Source organism: Phocoena phocoena, chromosome 15 (genome assembly GCF_963924675.1).
Source record: "Phocoena phocoena chromosome 15, mPhoPho1.1, whole genome shotgun sequence".
NCBI lineage: Eukaryota > Metazoa > Chordata > Mammalia > Artiodactyla > Phocoenidae > Phocoena > Phocoena phocoena.
The window spans coordinates 26,155,684-26,172,941 of record NC_089233.1 but is presented as its reverse complement, the minus strand read 5'-3'; the positions used below and the strand labels follow the sequence as shown (position 1 = coordinate 26,172,941).

General features: G+C 41.5%; 1 protein-coding gene across 1 annotated transcript in view; it reads right to left on the bottom strand.

Moving 5' to 3' along the window:
- Positions 1-299: 299 nt before the first annotated feature.
- The window catches only part of PARN (poly(A)-specific ribonuclease), a 162,079-nt gene continuing 145,120 nt past the window's right edge, over positions 300-17,258 (bottom strand). Inside the window, exon 24 of the mRNA XM_065892259.1 lies at positions 300-1,309. Coding sequence (XP_065748331.1) covers positions 1,257-1,309 — 53 coding nt within the window. The 3' untranslated portion in view covers positions 300-1,256. The remainder of the gene's footprint in view (positions 1,310-17,258) is intronic.

Genomic DNA, 17,258 nt, shown 5'->3' with positions numbered 1-17,258 from the left:
AATTCCCACAACACCTGGGATTCTCATCAGAGCCGTAACAACTCAGATCCTTTCCACCAGAAAAAGATGCAGCCCCTCCTACACCATTTACCACGGGCTCCACTCCAGCACCAGGCATCTGACTCATCAAGGAAGGTGAAAGGGTTAGAGGTTAAAAAAAAAAAAAAGAGAAAACCATAAGCACCAGGCTTAGTGACTTACCAGGGCTTTTTCAAGGGTGATCTTTAGAGAGAAATATGTCTATGTAGAGATTAAGTATGTCATTCACTTATAAAAGAAGAGAAAGGAAAAAACCAAAATCCTATGAAAATTTCTTTAATTTTCATCTTTTGGAAATACATTTTTCATTTTTATTTCCACGATACAAAAATGTTAAATATCTAACAATGATCTATATGAAGCAGATCTACAGAAGTAGATCCACGAGATTCTGTCCCTGTTGTGATGTTTCAACAGAGAAAGGGCTGGTACAGGGTGTCGATTTGTCATGATTTCACACACATGCACACACTCCACCTCACCCCCAGATGCCACCAAACAGAGAAGACACCAGGCTAAGATAATGAAAACTGAAAGCAGCGCTACACGGGAAAACAGAAATTAACTTTTCACTCCTACACTCCACCATGAGAAACTCACATCTTAGGGGGAAAACTCTAAATAAATATGCCCCAAAGGTCAAGGCAGGTGTTGACAGCGGTAGAGATTTTCCTACTGGGAAAACAAGCTTGAGAGCCTCATATTTTCAGGCAGCCATGGTGGAAAGCAGGCAGACACAACCGAATTCTCTACTGGGAGACATACCCACGCGCTGAGGCTGCCCCCAGGACTGAGCATGAGATGGTGGATGAGAATCTCTCAAAGCAGGAAAGAGTTCAACCCCAAATCAGGATCACAGCACCTAAGAGTGTCGGCTCTTTCTGTGAAATCTCACGGCCAACCTTCCCCATCAGGTGGATTCTTAAACACAGATTCATGACAGGAAGGGTTTCACATGAGCAACAAGTAATGACCTGGTTAATCACGTACACATGACAGCCAACGACATGCTGAGCGCCAGCAGACAGGTGATGCTAAAGAGGAAGGAACACAGCCTTGACGATAAACACTGGGATTTTTCAGGAGACACACATTTGGTTTCAAACCCCTCCTGCACCACATTGGATTCAGTTAAACACAGTATGGCTTCCAAAAATGCCGGCCGCTTCTTTCCTTCTCAGCAACAGCACCAGCGGTTTGTTCCACTCAGGTCTTGCTTACCACGTGTCAGGGACCTCAAAGAGCTTGGCTGAGCTGTCCGAGATGCTTCCTGGTGGGAGAGGACAAAACAAGGTGAACAAGGAGAGGACCACCCCGGGGGGGAGAACAAAAAGACCAGCTGCAAACACAGCTTTGACCAGGGCCAGGGCCGGGTGGTGGCATGGCCACAAGTGGAGAGAGTCCACGGGTGGGCCTTGCCTATGGAGAGCAGTGCCCGGCAAACAGAGGCCACACTGCAGAAACATCACGGTAGGGCCAAGGAAGTGCCTCCCTGCTTGGGTGCCTCTCTTGATTTTACAGGAGTGACAGTATCTCTCAGTGAGAACCCACTCTGTATTCTTTGCTAGCCAGCATGCTGGGCACTTAGTTCATTTAATCTTCATAAAAGCCCAGTTGAGGGGTACCAATATCCCCATTTTACAGATACAAGGCATCTAGTGAGTGGCTGAGATGAGGTCTGGATCCTTCCGCAGCACCAAGGTGGCTGGGTTCCTCTGTGCTGTGGTGACCGGCACCCAGATGAGAAATCTCAGGGGCTGGCGGCTAGACAGTGGCAGGAAGCCAACCAGTGGGAGTTCAGAGATCCCAAAAGGGGCAAAAGCAGCTTGTAGCTTTTTCCAATTTCAGCAACACTGGCTACAGTCTTCTCGGACTGAAGGGTCTCTTCCGTTACAAACAGTTTCACCCCGAAGTTAGAAGCCCTTCTGCATTCAGCTACTTTCTGCAACAGCAGCAGCAGCACTGGGTCACGGCCTGGACCACAAACGTCCAGATCCGAGTGACTGGGAATTAAGTCAGGAAACAGCACGTTCACGATGGAAAATGCACGACTGGGCATTCCCGTACCCGTGGTATCATGCATGATTTAAGCCCTAGAGCAGGGCAGGCAGGGAAAAGGGCAAAGCCAGCCCCAGCCGCTAACACGCCAAGAGTTCAAAAGGGGGGAGGTCTGTGATGATGCCTGAAGTGGAAAGTAACTTCTAAAAACAGGGGAACTCGCTCGGCTGGCAGTGGCTACTGCCAGTGACAGGAATGCCTAAAGGTAACTAGGTCCAAACACATGAAATAACATAGGGAATTCCACTAGAGTGAGAATTCCCACTTCTGCTCATTTACTGAGATAAAGTCCAGACAGACAGGATAAGAAGAGCAGGCGAGGGGTCATTTGAAGTGTTCTGCCCCAAGTCTCGTGGCTGTGTTGCACATGCATCTCTTGGGACTGCTCCTGAGAAGTGAAGATGGGCAGGAGATGGTCCACGTGACAAAGACTGCCATGATCCAGTTAGAAAAGGAATAAAGGTTATTGAAAAATGAAACAAAACATAAACACTCCCCTCCCCAGAGCAACTAAATACTACAGAGAGCCCATGATAAGACTGAAACCAGCCTGACCCTTCCTCCACCACACATTCACACAACACCTAATTGTAGGGAGGAAAATAAACATCAATAAGGGCATTTTTACAATTCACATATCAAAGAAATATTACAGCAGCCAATCTGCCATTCTAAAGGTAAAAGCCACAATGCCAAATGTGGGGAGCTGAAATAAATTAAAACTAGCTGAGAGGAAAAAAGATAAATGGCTAAAAGCAACTGCGTTGTCATATTTATAATCGCACCCGTGGTTAGCTGGATGGGAGTATATGTGAGTCTGGTGGTACGCCATCAAACGCACAGGAGCGACTCTGTGAAGAGCTAGTGAGAAATAACAGAATAAGCAAAAGCTGTGAAGTGAGGCAAGTCTGGCCTGACCATCTCACTAGCTGTAAGACTCCAAACAACTCTCAGTGCCTCATCTATAAGATGGACTCGATGCTACTTTATGCCACCCAGGACTTCTGAGATTCAGCCAGGTTCCTGGCACAGAGCAAGTTTTTTTTTTTTTTTTTTTTTCTTTGCAGTACGTGGGCCTCTCACTGTTGTGACCTCTCCAGTTGAGGAGCACAGGCTCCGGACGCGCAGGCTCAGCAGCCATGGCTCACGGGCCCAGCCGCTCCGCGGCACGTGGGATCTTCCCGGACCGGGGCACGAACCCGCGTCCCCTGCATCGGCAGGCGGACTCTCAACCACTGCGCCACCAGGGAAGCCCCAGAGCAAGTTTTTAATGCATGTTAGGCCCCTTCCCTTAGGGATAAGGTGGCCCAACACTGAACGTGTGGCTGCCCAGGAAGCCAACAGCCTGCAGTCAGAGAGCTGCCTAAAATGCGCAGCTGCTGAGCAAGAATGATGTGTACAGAGGAAACAGAACTTTACGAACCATGTAAAGGAGACCCAGACCAGAGGGGAGCTGGACGTCACTGCTGGTGTTTGTTCTAGCACCTTCCAGAAAGGGAGAGCTGTAGACTGTTGAAGGATCCGTCTCAAAGCTAACGGACAAAGAGCTACGGTCGGTTTTCCGGGGGACTCACTTTCACAGCCCTGTTTAGTTACTAGAGTGCAAAGAATTATTCAGGAACAATTTTTCTTTTTAAATAGATACTTCAGGACATCTGCCTCCTGCTATGACGGACCATACCTTACATCACATACAAAGGTTAACTCTAAATGGATTGTATGTCTAAATGTAAAACCTAAAACTGGAAAACTTCTAGAAGAAAACACAAGAGAAGATCTCTGCAATCGAGTAAGGCAAAGATTTCTTAGATATGACAACAAAGGCATAATCCAAGGGAAAAAACTGATAAATTGGATTTCGTTAAAATTTAAAACTTCTACTATTGAAAGATACTGTTAAGAGAATGAAAAGAAAAGCACAGTCTGGAAGAATTTGTAAAACACCCATAAGGACTTGTATCCTGAATACGTAAGAATACATAAGAACTCTTAAAACTGAATAAGGAGAAAACAAACAGCCCAATGAAAAAATGAGCAAAAGATTTGAACAAACATTTCATTAAAGAGATTTAAATGGACAAATAATCAAATTAAAAGATACTTAACATCATTAGTCATTAGGGAAATTCAAACCAAAGCCATAATGAGATACCAGTACACACCACTAGAATGGCAAAAAGGACAATACCAACACTGGTGAAGGTACAGAGCCATTAAGCCCTCATGCCCGGCTGATGGGAATGCAAAATGCTGCAGCCACTTTGGAAAACAGTGTGCCAGGTTCTTATAAAATTAAACATACACTTACCACACGACCCAGTAATTCCAGCCTTAGGTATTTTCCTAAAGAAATGAACACTTAGTTCGCACAAAAACTTATACACAAATGTTTATATCTGCTAGATTCTTAGTTGCTAACAACCTAAATGTCAACAGGCAAAATGGATAAATAAACAGTGATATGTCCATAAAATGGACTGCTACTCAGCAGAAAGAAGGAATGAGCCAGCGACATGGGCAAGAACACAGACAAACGTCAAATGCATTAAGCTAAGTGCAAGACTCAAGGGGTTACTTATTGAATGATTCCATTTAAATGACCTTCTGAAAAAGGCAAAATTACAGGAATGGAAAGCAGATCAGCAGCTGCTGGGATCTATGGATGGGAAGGGGCTGATTGCAAAGGGGCACGAGGGAATCTTCTGGAATAACTGTTCTATTTCTTGAGCACAGTGATGGTTATTTGACTGTACATATTTGTCAAAATTCATCAACTTGTACACCTAAAAGTAATGACATATTGTATGTAAATTGTATCTTAATAAAGCTGACCCTGCAAAAGGTATGAGGAATGTTGTTTTAAAAAAATCCAACAAATTTTAATATGAAATATTATGCTGATAATTAAAATTATTTGACCAAGAGTTTTTTTTTTTTAATGGGGGGAAAACAAGATACTAAACGACATATAGAGTATGATGCCAACTATGTATAAAAACGATAGGCAGGGGCTTCCCTGGTGGCGCAGTGGTTGAGAGTCCGCCTGCCCATGCAGGGGACACGGGTTCGTGCCCCGGTCCGGGAGGATCCCACGTGCCGCGGAGCGGCTGGGCCCGTGAGCCATGGCTGCTGAGCCTGTGCGTCCGGAGCCTGTGCTCCGCAACGGGAGAGGCCACAACAGTGAGAGGCCCGTGTAATGCAAAAAAAAAAAAATGATAGGCAGAGTAAAATACTTGTTAACAGAGTATCAAGTAACTAGGGTTTAATGTTCTTTCTAGCTTCCTTTCCTTCATTTTACTGATTTTCATAGTGAGCACATTATTTTTATTAACAGAAACAACAAAAGAAACTAAAAAGTGGTAAACACAAAGGGTGACTGTTTCTGCTGATTTACCTTTCATTTAACTAGAGTTGAAAGGGAGAAACTCTGAGAGCTAAGACAGCTCCTCCCTCACGTGAATCTGAAAAACTACACAGCACACTGAAAATCTGCTGTCGTATCGTTTCCTACAGAGTGGAATTCTGTATAGGGCAAGATCCTCTGGGGTGCCATACAGGAGTTTTTAAGTAGGAAATGCTCCAAAGGGCCTGGTCGTGGGGTGGTATCCACATCAAGAAAGCAGGGCTCCCCTGGATGGTGTGTGGGGAGCCCCCGAGGTATGCCTGGAGGAAGAGGGAGGCGCAGGGAGTGTGCCGCCTCACAGGGCACACTCCTCAGTTAGGCTGAAATCTGCATTTTAACTGAGGAATTAAAAAGTTCTTTGGGAGGTTGCTGGACATCCCTAGCCTGGCCGCTCAGGTGACCGACAGCACCAACTGCAGATCGCGTTCCTGACTTGAGGAGACCTCCAACGGCACAAAGAGACCGCTGTTCTAGGTAGACTCCCTACTTTTATACTGTAACCCTAGGGGTTTAAGCTGGAAAGGTTCAGCAGATTAGTCAAGACTACAATAAAAGCTGCGGCTCTTGGAAACCATGTAAAGCTCTAATGTGTTGGGGTTTTCTTAATAAATTTATTTTTGGCTGCGTTGGGTCTTCATTGCAGGCTTTTCTCTCATTGCGGCGAGCGGGGGCTACTCTTCATTGCGGTGCACGGGCTTCTCATTGCGGTGGCTTCTCTTGTTGAACACGGGCTCCAGGCGCGTGGGCTTCAGTGGTTGTGGTACGCGGGCTCAGTAGTTGTGGCTTGCAGGCTCTAGAGCGTGGGCTCAGCAGTTGTGGCACATGGGCTTAGTTACTCCACCGCATGTGGGATCTTCCCAGACCAGGGCTCGAACCCGTGTCCCCTGCATTGGCAGGTGGATTCTTAACCACTGTGCCACCAGGGAAGCCCTGTGCTGGATTTTAAATGTAAAGTATAAAGGAAACTTGGAACAACTCTATCATGTGACAAAAAGTCACCAGGAACAGTCCACAGCTTGGCCCTGTTCCGTGAACACTGTCTAACAGGCGCTGCCGGAGCTTCTGGCTAGTGGACAGTCCATCTTTATTTTGAGACTGGCCAGTCTCGTCAGCATCAGGCCACTGGAACACAATTCACTTACTCAGCAAGAGCAAGTACACTGTGGACACCCATCCATTACTGTCTGGGGAACATTTCTTGGACAGTTTACTCCAGCATAAATGGCACACAGAGCTGTTTCCTTTATATACCAATGAAGAATATACCTTGAATGCCCCAGTGGAAAGCAGACAGCATTACCAATCTACAATAACTGCAATAAATATAAAGGGAGGGGATTTATATTATACATTTGCTTCCTGAAAATAGGATAGAAACAACTACAGTTACGAGAAATATTTACTAAGCACAAAACATGTACATAAAAAGCTCCAAAAGAGAATAATGTCTCAGACTTCCACTGCATGACTTCATCACAAGAAAATCCAGGTTGGTAGTTGTTTCTGATCTAGAACAGATGCCAGAAATATTCACCTTTGCAAAGAATCCTTTGTTTCCTCTAAAGTTTGGATAAACTTCACATTTTCCAGAGTGGTACAAGGCCTTTGCTCTGGATCAGACAGCCCTCCCCGCCACCCCCAATAACAGCTGTATTTGAATTTGCATATTTGTGATTCTGTGAGCCTTGGTTTCCTCTCTATAAATTAGATATAATGATATCTACACCTTACTTGGTTTTTTTTTTTTTTTTTAACTGTATGCGGGCCTCTCACTGTTGTGGCCTCTCCCATTGCGGAGCACAGGCTCCGGTCGCGCAGGCTCAGCGGCCATGGCTCACGGGCCCAGCCACTCCGCGGCACGTGGGATCCTCCCGGACCGGGGCACGAACCCATGTCCCCTGCATCGGCAGGCGGACTCTCAACCACTGCGCCACCAGGGAAGCCCCTTACTTGGTTTTTATAACGACTAGACCATAAAGGACGTTCCTAGCACAATGTCCGGTATATAATATCAACTCAATAAATGGTCATTTCTTCTATAACTTAAGTCATTTTGTTATCTTGGAAGGTGTCCAGTACTTAACTCTTAGTGTATCTTTGATACTAAATTGTGTAACTAAGAAAAATGACACTGTTTTGTGTGGGATTTATCGAGCATCAGTGTCTCGGGATTGCTACGGTACATGATATTCTATGGCTGTACTTTTTGCTACTTTCCCCTTGGAAAACAGAACATTTCCTACAGGTGGAATGCTGTCTTTTATGTTTCTCATGCCTTCACTAGCAGTGTACTGGGCACCCAACGCACCCTAGTGAATCATCTGAGCACCTGTCAAGATAACGTCCCCAGTAGGAACGCTCAGGCTAGATGCCTTAGAACCCATCTGTGCAGGACAGACGGAGCCACACTGTACCAGACACTCTAATCCAGTTCCGGCCGACATCAATCCAGGCCCTCTCTGCTCCTGGGATACTCTGAACCTTTGGGAGATTCATACAGACCCTTTAGAGTCCGAACTTTGTACTGTCGCTCATTTTAGGACGTCCTTAAAGTAAATGAGCGATCAAAATCAGATGACTTACCAAGTCCAGCACCCGATATCTCGACCTACATCCAGCTGATACTATTAGGACTACATGCTTAAAACAAACCAGCTAAAGAGGATCCAGGAAACTTCCAGCCTTGCATCAGAAAGTCTTAGTGAATGGTGCTCCAGAAGAAAACTCAATGATCTCAAGTTCCCTGATTCAATTAAAAGTTAGTTGTCAAGATGCTTCTCTTTTTTTTAGCTGGATTGACAAAGAAGTACAAAAATCTATCTTTTTTTTTTTTTTTAGCTCAAATCTTGTGGCAGTGACAGCTTTACTGTCAATGGGAGGAAAAAAAAACTATTTTAATGATGGTATTATAAATTCAAAACCCCAAATAACTCATAGAAAGTTTTCACTTAAAACGATGAAAGTTATAAAAGGAGCTAATCTACTGATGCAATCTATTATTAGGTATTTTAATACCTCTGAGACTGTGCTGAGATAGAAGGGAAAAAACCTAAAATCCTGTCCCTGAAAAGTAACAGATAAGTGAAAAAATTAAAGAGAATGATATGAAGGAAAGCTATTACACGAGGGGAAAAGTGCCCCCCAACATGCTTGGGGTGAGCTCTGAAAATCATGCTAACATTTAATATTTAATATTTGTGAAGCAGGTACAATGCGGCAGTGGTAACAAGTTATCAAAGATGAAGACTAAGTATGTTACAGATTAAAAACTTCTCTAATACTTAAATGAGGGAAAGGGAGACTCACAGATTCAAGAGACAGTTAAAATACACGACCCAGACTTCAAACAAGAGTTTAAGTTTTCAGTTAAAGTTAAGCTTTAGCATAATGTATAAAAGGCATCTGTGACATTTTTGCTGCTTCTTTGATTTCATTCATATCAATGAGATTCAGAAAACGCCCTGTAGGCAGATCGAGCCACATGTAAAAAGAGGAATTAACTGAAACACAATGGATTCTTGGCTTGAGTGTGAATCAAGTTCCAGGCTTCCACTCCCATCCTTTGATTTGACTGCTGGTTCCACTAACAGGGGTGCCTATCAGGAAGCAAGATACAGGAGAGGAGTAATTTTGGCTTGCAGGCATCCCCCTCATCACGTAACTGTGCTTAAAGGTACTCACTTTATTGCAGGCCTGACTTAAAGGCTCTGTGATCTTGGGCAAGTCACGTAACCTTCAGGCCTCCGCTGTTTCCTCACTCCTTTGCTTTTCTTTCTTTCATTAATTTTTTTTATCGAAGTATAGTTGATTTACAATGTTGTGTTCATTTCTGGTGTGCAGCAAAGTGATTCATTTACATATATATTCTTTTTCATATCCTTTTCCACTATGGTTTATTACAGGATATTGAATATAGTTCCCTGTGATACACAATATGACCTTGTTTACCTATTTGACATATAGTAGTTTGGATTTGATAATCCCAAACTCCTAATTTATCCCTCCTCCACACCCTTTCCCCTTTGGTAACCATAAATTTTTTTTCTATGTCTGTGAGTCTGTTTCTGTTTTGCAAATAAGTTCATTTGTATCATATTTTAGATTCCACATGTAAGTGATATCACATGGCATTTGTCTTTCTCTTTCTGACTTACTTCACTTAGTATGATCATCTCTAGGTCCATCCATGTTGCTGCAAATGGCATTATTTCATTCTTTTTTTATGACTTAGTAGTATTCCATTGTATACATGTACCACATCTTCTTTCCATTCATCTGTTGATGGACATTTAGGGTACTTCCATGTCTTGGCTACTGTAAACAGTGCTGCTATGAACACTGGGGTGCACATATCTTTTCAAATTAGAGTTTTCTCCAGATATATGCCCAGGAGAGGGATTGCTGGATCATATGGCAACTCTATTTTTAGTTTTTTAAGGAACCTCCATATGGTTTTACATAGTGGCTGTACCAATTTACATTCCCACCAACAGTGTAGGAGGGTTCCCTTTTCTCCACACCCTCTCCAGCATTTGTTATTTGTAGATTTTTAATGATGGCTATTCTGACCAGTGTGAGGTGATACCTCACTGTAGTTTTGATTTGCATTTCTCTAATAATTAGTGATATTGAGCATCTTTTCATGTGCCTGTTGGTCATCTGCATGTCTTCTTTGGAGAAACGTCTACTTACGACTTCTGCCCATTTGTTGATTGTATTGTTTTTTGTTGTTGTTGTTGAGTTGCATGAGCTGTTTGTATATTTGGGAAATTAAGCCCTTGTTGGATGCATCATTTGCAAATATTTTCTCCCATTCTGGAGGTTGTCTTTTCATTTTCTTTATAGTTTCCTTTGCTGTACAAAAGCTTGTAAGTTTGATTAGATCTCATTTGTTTATCTTTCTTTTTATTTCTACTGCCTTGGGAGACTGACCTAAGAAAACATTGCTACGATTTATGCCAGAGAATGTTTTGCCTATGTTCTCTTCTAGGAATTTTATGGTGTCATGTCTTATATTTAAGTCTTTAAGCTATTTTGAATTTATTTTTGTGTATGACGTGAGGGAGTCTTCTAACTTCACTGATTTACATGCAGCTTTCCAGTTTTCTCAACACCACTTGCAGAAGACACTGCCTTTTCTCAGGCGTCAGTTTTCTTAATTGTAAAATGGACCATCATGCCTACTTCAGAGATTTAAACGAAAGCATTTCCATCAAGCACGAAGTGCAGGGGTCGGGGGGTGGATGAACTGGGAGATTGGGATTGACATATATACACTACTATGTATAAAATACATAACTAATGAGAACCTACTGTATAGCACAGGGAACTTTACTCAGTGCTCTGTGGTGACCTAAATGGGAAGGAAATCTAAAAAAGAGGGGATAGATGTATATGTGTAACTGAATCACTTTGCTGTATAGCGGAAACTAACACAACATTGTAAAGCAACTATACTCTAATAAAAATTAATTTAAAAAAATAAAGATAGGATCCGAACATGCCACATCTAAGGAACTCAGGATGGTGGAGTGGCTGCCTTCACATGTGATGTTGGCTCCTATGTCAGAGAAGAGGTGAAGGCTCTAAGAGTCCATGTTTTTAGGGGAGAGAGCAGAAGCAAGAAGAACCACAATCCTGCAGCCTGTGGAAAGAAAACCACATTCACAGAAAGACAGACAAAATGAAAAGGCAGAGGACTATGTACCAGATGAAGGAACAAGATAAAACCACAGAAAAACAACTAAATGAAGTGGAGATAGGCAACCTTCCAGAAAAAGAATTCAGAATAATGATAGTGAAGATGATCCAGGACCTTGGAAAAAGAATGGAGGCAAAGATGGAGAGGACACAAGAAATGTTTAACAAAGACCTAGAAGAATTAAAGAACAACAAACAGAGATGAACGATACAATAACTGAAATGAAAAATACACTAGAAGGAATCAACAGCAGAATAATAGGCAGAAGAACGGATAAGTGACCTGGAAGACAGAAAGGTGGAATTCAATGCCATGGAACAGAGTAAAGAAAAAAGGATGAAAAGAAATGAAGACAGCCTAAGAGACCTCTGGGACAACATTAAACACGCCAACATTTGCATTATAGGGGTCTCAGAAAGAGAAGAGAGAAAGAAAGGACTCAAAAAAAATATTTGAAGAGATTATAGTGGAAAACTTCCCTAACATGGGAAAGGAAAGAGCCGCCCAAGTCCAGGAAGCACAAAGAGTCCCAGGCAGGATAAACCTAAGGAGAAACATGCCGAGACACATAGTAATCAAACTGACAAAAATTAAAGACAAAGAAAAATTATTAAAAGCAACAAGGGAAAAATAACATGCAAGGGAACTCCCATAAGGTTAACAGCTGATTTCTCAGCAGAAACTACAAGCCAGAAGGGAGTGGCATGATATATTTAAAGTGATGAAAGGGAAGAACCTACAACCAAGATTACTTTACCTGGCAAGGATCTCATTCAGATTCAACGGAGAAATCAACTGCTTTACAGACAAGCAAAAGCTAAGAGAATTCAGCACCACCAAACCAGCTTTACATCAAATGCTAAAGGAACTTCTCTAAGTGGGAAACACAAGAGAAGAAAAGGACCTACAAAAACAAACCCAAAACAATTAAGAAAATGGTAATAGGAACATACATATTGATAATTACCTTAAATGGGAATGGATTAAATGGTCCAATGAAAAGACACAGGCTCACTGAATGGATACAAAAACAAGACTCATATATACGTTGTCTACAAGAGACCCACTTCAGACCTAGGGACACATACAGACTGAAAGTGAGGGAACAGAAAAAGATACTCCATGCAAATGGAAAACAAAAGAAAGCTGGAGTAGCAATATTCACATCAGATAAAACAGACTTTAAAATAAAGAATGTTACAAGAGACAAGGAAGGACACTACATAATGATCAAGGGATCAATCCAAGAAGAAGATATAACAATTATAAATGTATATGCACCCAACATAGGAGCACCTCAATACATAAGACAACTGCTAACAGCTAGAAAAGAGGAAATCGACAGTAACACAGTAATAGTGGGGGACTTTAACACGTGACTTACACCAATGGATAGATCATCCACACAGAAAATTAATAAGGAAACACAAGCTTTAAATGACACAACAGACCAGATAGATTTAATTGATATTTACAGGACATTCCATCTGAAAACAGTGATTACACTTTCTTCTCAAGTGCACACGGAACATTCTCCAGGATAGATCACATCTTGGGTCACAAATCAAGCCTTCGTAAATTTAAGAAAACTGAAATCACATCAAGCATCTTTTCCAACCAAAACGCTATGAGATTAGAAATAAATTACAGGGAAAAAACCATAAAAAACATAAACACATGGAAGCTAAACAATACATTACTAAATAACCAAGATATCACTGAAGAAATCAAAGAGAAATCAAAAAATACCTAGAGACAAATGACAATGAAAACATGATGATCCAAAACCTATGGGATGCAGCAAAAGCAGTTTTAAGAGGGAAGTTTATAGCAATACAATCCTACCTCAAGAAACAAGAAAAATCTCAAATAAACAATCTAACCTTACACCTAAAGGAACTAGAGAAAGAAGAACAAACAAAACCCAAAGTTAGCAGAAGGAAACAAATTGTAAAGATCAGAGCAGAAATAAATGAAATAGAAACAAAGAAAACAATTGCAAAGATCAATAAAACTAAAACCTGGTTCTTTGAGAAGATAAACAAAATTCATAAACCTTTAGCCAGACTCATCAAGAAAAAGAGATAGAGAACTCAAATCAATAAAATTAGAAATGAAAAAGGAGAAGTTACAACAGACACCACAGAAATACAAAGCATTGTAAGAGACTACTACAAGCAGCCCTATGCTAACAAAATGGACAACCTGGAAGAAATGGACAAATTCTTAGGAAGGTATAACCTTCCAAGAGTGAACAAGGAAGAAATAGAAAATACGAACAGACCAATCACAAGTAATGAAATTGAAACTGTGATTAAAAATCTTCCAACAAACAAAAGTCCAGGACCAGGTGGCTTCACAGGTGAATTCTATCAAACATTTAGAGAAGAGCTAACACCCATCCTTCTCAAACTCTTCCAAAAATTGCAGAGGAAGGGACACTCCCAAACTCATTGTATGAGGCCACCATCACCCTGATACCAAAACCAGACAAAGATACTACAAAAAAAGAAAATTACAGACCAATATCATTGATGAATATAGATGCAAAAATCCTCAACAAAATACTAGCAAACAGAATCCAACAATACATTAAAAGGATCATACACCATGATCAAGTGGGATTTATCCCAGGGATGCAAGGATTCTTCAATATACGCAAATCAATCAATGTGATACACCATATTAACAAACTGAAGAATAAAAACCATATGATCATCTCAATAGAGGCAGAAAAAGCTTTTGACAAAATTCAACACCCATTTATGACAAAAAAAAACTCTCCAGAAAGTGGGGATAGAGGGAACCTACCTGAACACAATAAAGGCCATATATGACAAACCTACAGCAAACATCATTCTCAATGGTGAAAAACTGAAAGCATTTCCTCTAAGATCAGAAACAAGACAAGGATGTCCACTCTCGCCACTACTATTCAACATAGTTTTGGAAGTCCTAGCCATGGCAATCAGAGAAGAAAAAGAAATAAAAGGAATACAAATTGTAAAAGATGAAATAAAACTGTCACTCTTTGCAGATGACATGATACTATATATACAGATAATCCTAAAAATACTACCAGAAAACTACTAGAGCTAATCAATGAATCTGGTAAAGTTGCAGGATACAAAATTAATGCACAGAAATCTATGCACTATACACTAACCTATACACTAACAACAAAAGATCAGAAAGAGAAATTAAGGAAACACTCCCACTTACCATTGCAACAAAAAGAATAAAATACCTAGGAATAAACCTACCTAAGGAGGTAAAAGACCCATACTCAGAAAACTATAAGACACTGATGAAAGAAATCAAAGATGACACAAACAGATGGAGAGATATACCATGTTCTTGGAAAAATCAATATTGTGAACATGACTATACTACCCAAAGCAATCTACAGATTCAATGCGATCCCTATCAAATTACCAATGGCATTTTTACAGAACTAGAACAAAAAAATCTTAAAATTTGTAATGGAGACACAAAAGACCCTGAATAGCCAAAGCAGTCTTGAGGGAAAAAAACGGAGCTGGAGGAATCAGACTCCCTGACTTCAGACTATACTACAAAGCTACAGTAATCAAGACAATATGGTACTGGCACAAAAACAGAAATATAGATCAATGGAACAGGATAGAAAGTCCAGAGATAAACCCATGCACCTGTGGTCAACTAATCGATACAAAGCAGGCAAGGATATACAATGGAGAAAAGACAGTCTCTTCAATAAGTGGTGCTGGGGAAACTGAACGACATGTAAAAGAATGAAATTAGGACACTCCCTAACACCATACACAAAAATAAACTCAAAATGGATTAAAAACCTAAATGTAGGGGCTTCCCTGGTGGCGCAGTGGTTGAGAGTCCGCCTGCCAATGCAGGGGACATGGGTTCGTGCCCCAGTCCAGGAGGATCCCACATGCCGCGGAGCGGCTGGGCCCGTGAGCCATGGCCGCTGAGCCTGCGCGTCCGGAGCCTGTGCTCTGCAACGGGAGAGGCCACAGCAGTGAGAGGCCCGCATACTGCAAAAAAAAAAAAAAAAAAAAACACCTAAATGTAAGACTGGACAATATAAAACTCTTAGAGGAAAACATGGGAAGAACATACTTTGACATAAATCACAGCAAGATCTCCTTTGACCCACCTCCTAGAGTAATGGAAATAAACAAAAATAAACAAATGGGTTCTAATGGAACTTAAAAGCTTCTGCACAGCAAAGGAAACTACAAACAAGACGAAAAGACAACCCTCAGAATGGGAGAAAATATTTGCAAACGAATCCACGGACAAAGGATTAATCTCCAAAATATATAAACAGCTCATGCAGCTCAATATTTAAAAAACAAACAGCCCGATCAAAAAGTGGGCAGAAGACCTAAATAGACACTTCTCTAAAGAAGACATACAGATGGCCAAGAGGCACATGAAAAGCTGCTCAACATCACTAATTTTTAGAGAAATGCAAATCAAAACTACAATGAGGTATCACCTCACGCCGGTTAGAATGGGCATCATCAGAAAATCTACAAACAACAAAAGCTGGAGAGGGTGTGGAGAAAAGGGAACCCTCTTGCACTGTTGGTGGGAATGTAAATAGATACAGCCACTAAGGAGAGGTTCCTTAAAAAACTAAAAATAGAATTACCATATGACACAGCAATCCCACTACTGGACATATACCCTGAGAAAACCATAATTCAAAAAGACACATGCGCCCCAGTGTTCACTGCAGCACTATTTACAGTAGCCAAGTCATGGAAGCAACCTAAATGCCCATCGACAGATGAATGGATAAAAAAGATGTGGTACATAAATACAATGGAATATTACTCCACCATAAAAAGGAACAAAATTGGGTCATTTGTAGAGACATGGATGGACCTAGAGACTGTCATACAGAGTGAAGTAAGTCAGAAAGAGAAAAACAAATATCATATATTAACGCACATTTGTGTAATCTAGAAAAATGGTACAGACGAACCGGTTTGCAAGGCATAAATAGAGACACAGATGTAGAGAACAACTGTATGGACACCAAGGGGGGAAAGCAGGGTGTGATGAATTGGGAGATTGGGATTGAAATATATACACTAATATGTATAAAATAGATAACTAATAAGAACCTGCTGTATAAAAAATAAATTCGTTTAAAAAAAACAGAAAAAATAAAGATAAAAAAAATAAAAGCATGAAGTGCAGTGCAGGGTCATCAGCAAACACCTGGTCAGCAGTGGCTGTAATTTCTGTCACCATGTCTGCTAGCTGACCAGGTTCTGGCCCGATCTCCTGAGCAGGGCCTTTCACAGATGCTGGCTTCCCAGCAAGCCCCTTCCTTGCCTGGTACTCAGGTCCTGCAGAGGGTCTGTGCACCAAGGGCTGGGTTAGCTCATGGGGCCTCCACAGCATGTCTGGGGGACAGAGAGGATACGGGACTTGGCTCACCTTCTCATTCTGCTCTTACTAGCTACCTGGACCTGCATATTTCTTCGCCTCTCTGAGTCCAGACTTCTACATCACTAAAACAAGGATGAGTCCCTATGTCAGGGCTGTTGTGAGAATGAAATTCAATCAGGAAAGAGAAGGCTCCAGTGTCTAGCACACAGTAGGCATACAACATGTGTTCATTTCCTGTTTCTTTTACTCCTTACATAATTCTGCTTATGAGAGAAATTCAGGTGGCCTGGGGTTTTGCTGGGAACAGTGAAAACTCTGCTACTGAAAGTAACACATGTAGGAGTAGGCCTCTGTGCAAATTCACATGTACATTTAAAATACTGAGGTGACTTTACATACATCAGCAAAACCTCTAAACCGTGGAGGACAGAGAGAAGGTTACCAAAACAGACTTAACCATCTTTAACAAGGAGGCCCCCACCAAGCCTCACTCTATCAAGAGCCAGGGCTTTTCTGAGATTCCTCAAATTAAATTAAAATGATCTGAAAAACATCTGGTCCCGTTTTAGGCTACGTGGGCTTTGTTATCGACTGAAGCCCTGCTATAATCTCTCCCCCAAAATAAGAGTTTCTAGAACATTAAAGAAGACACAG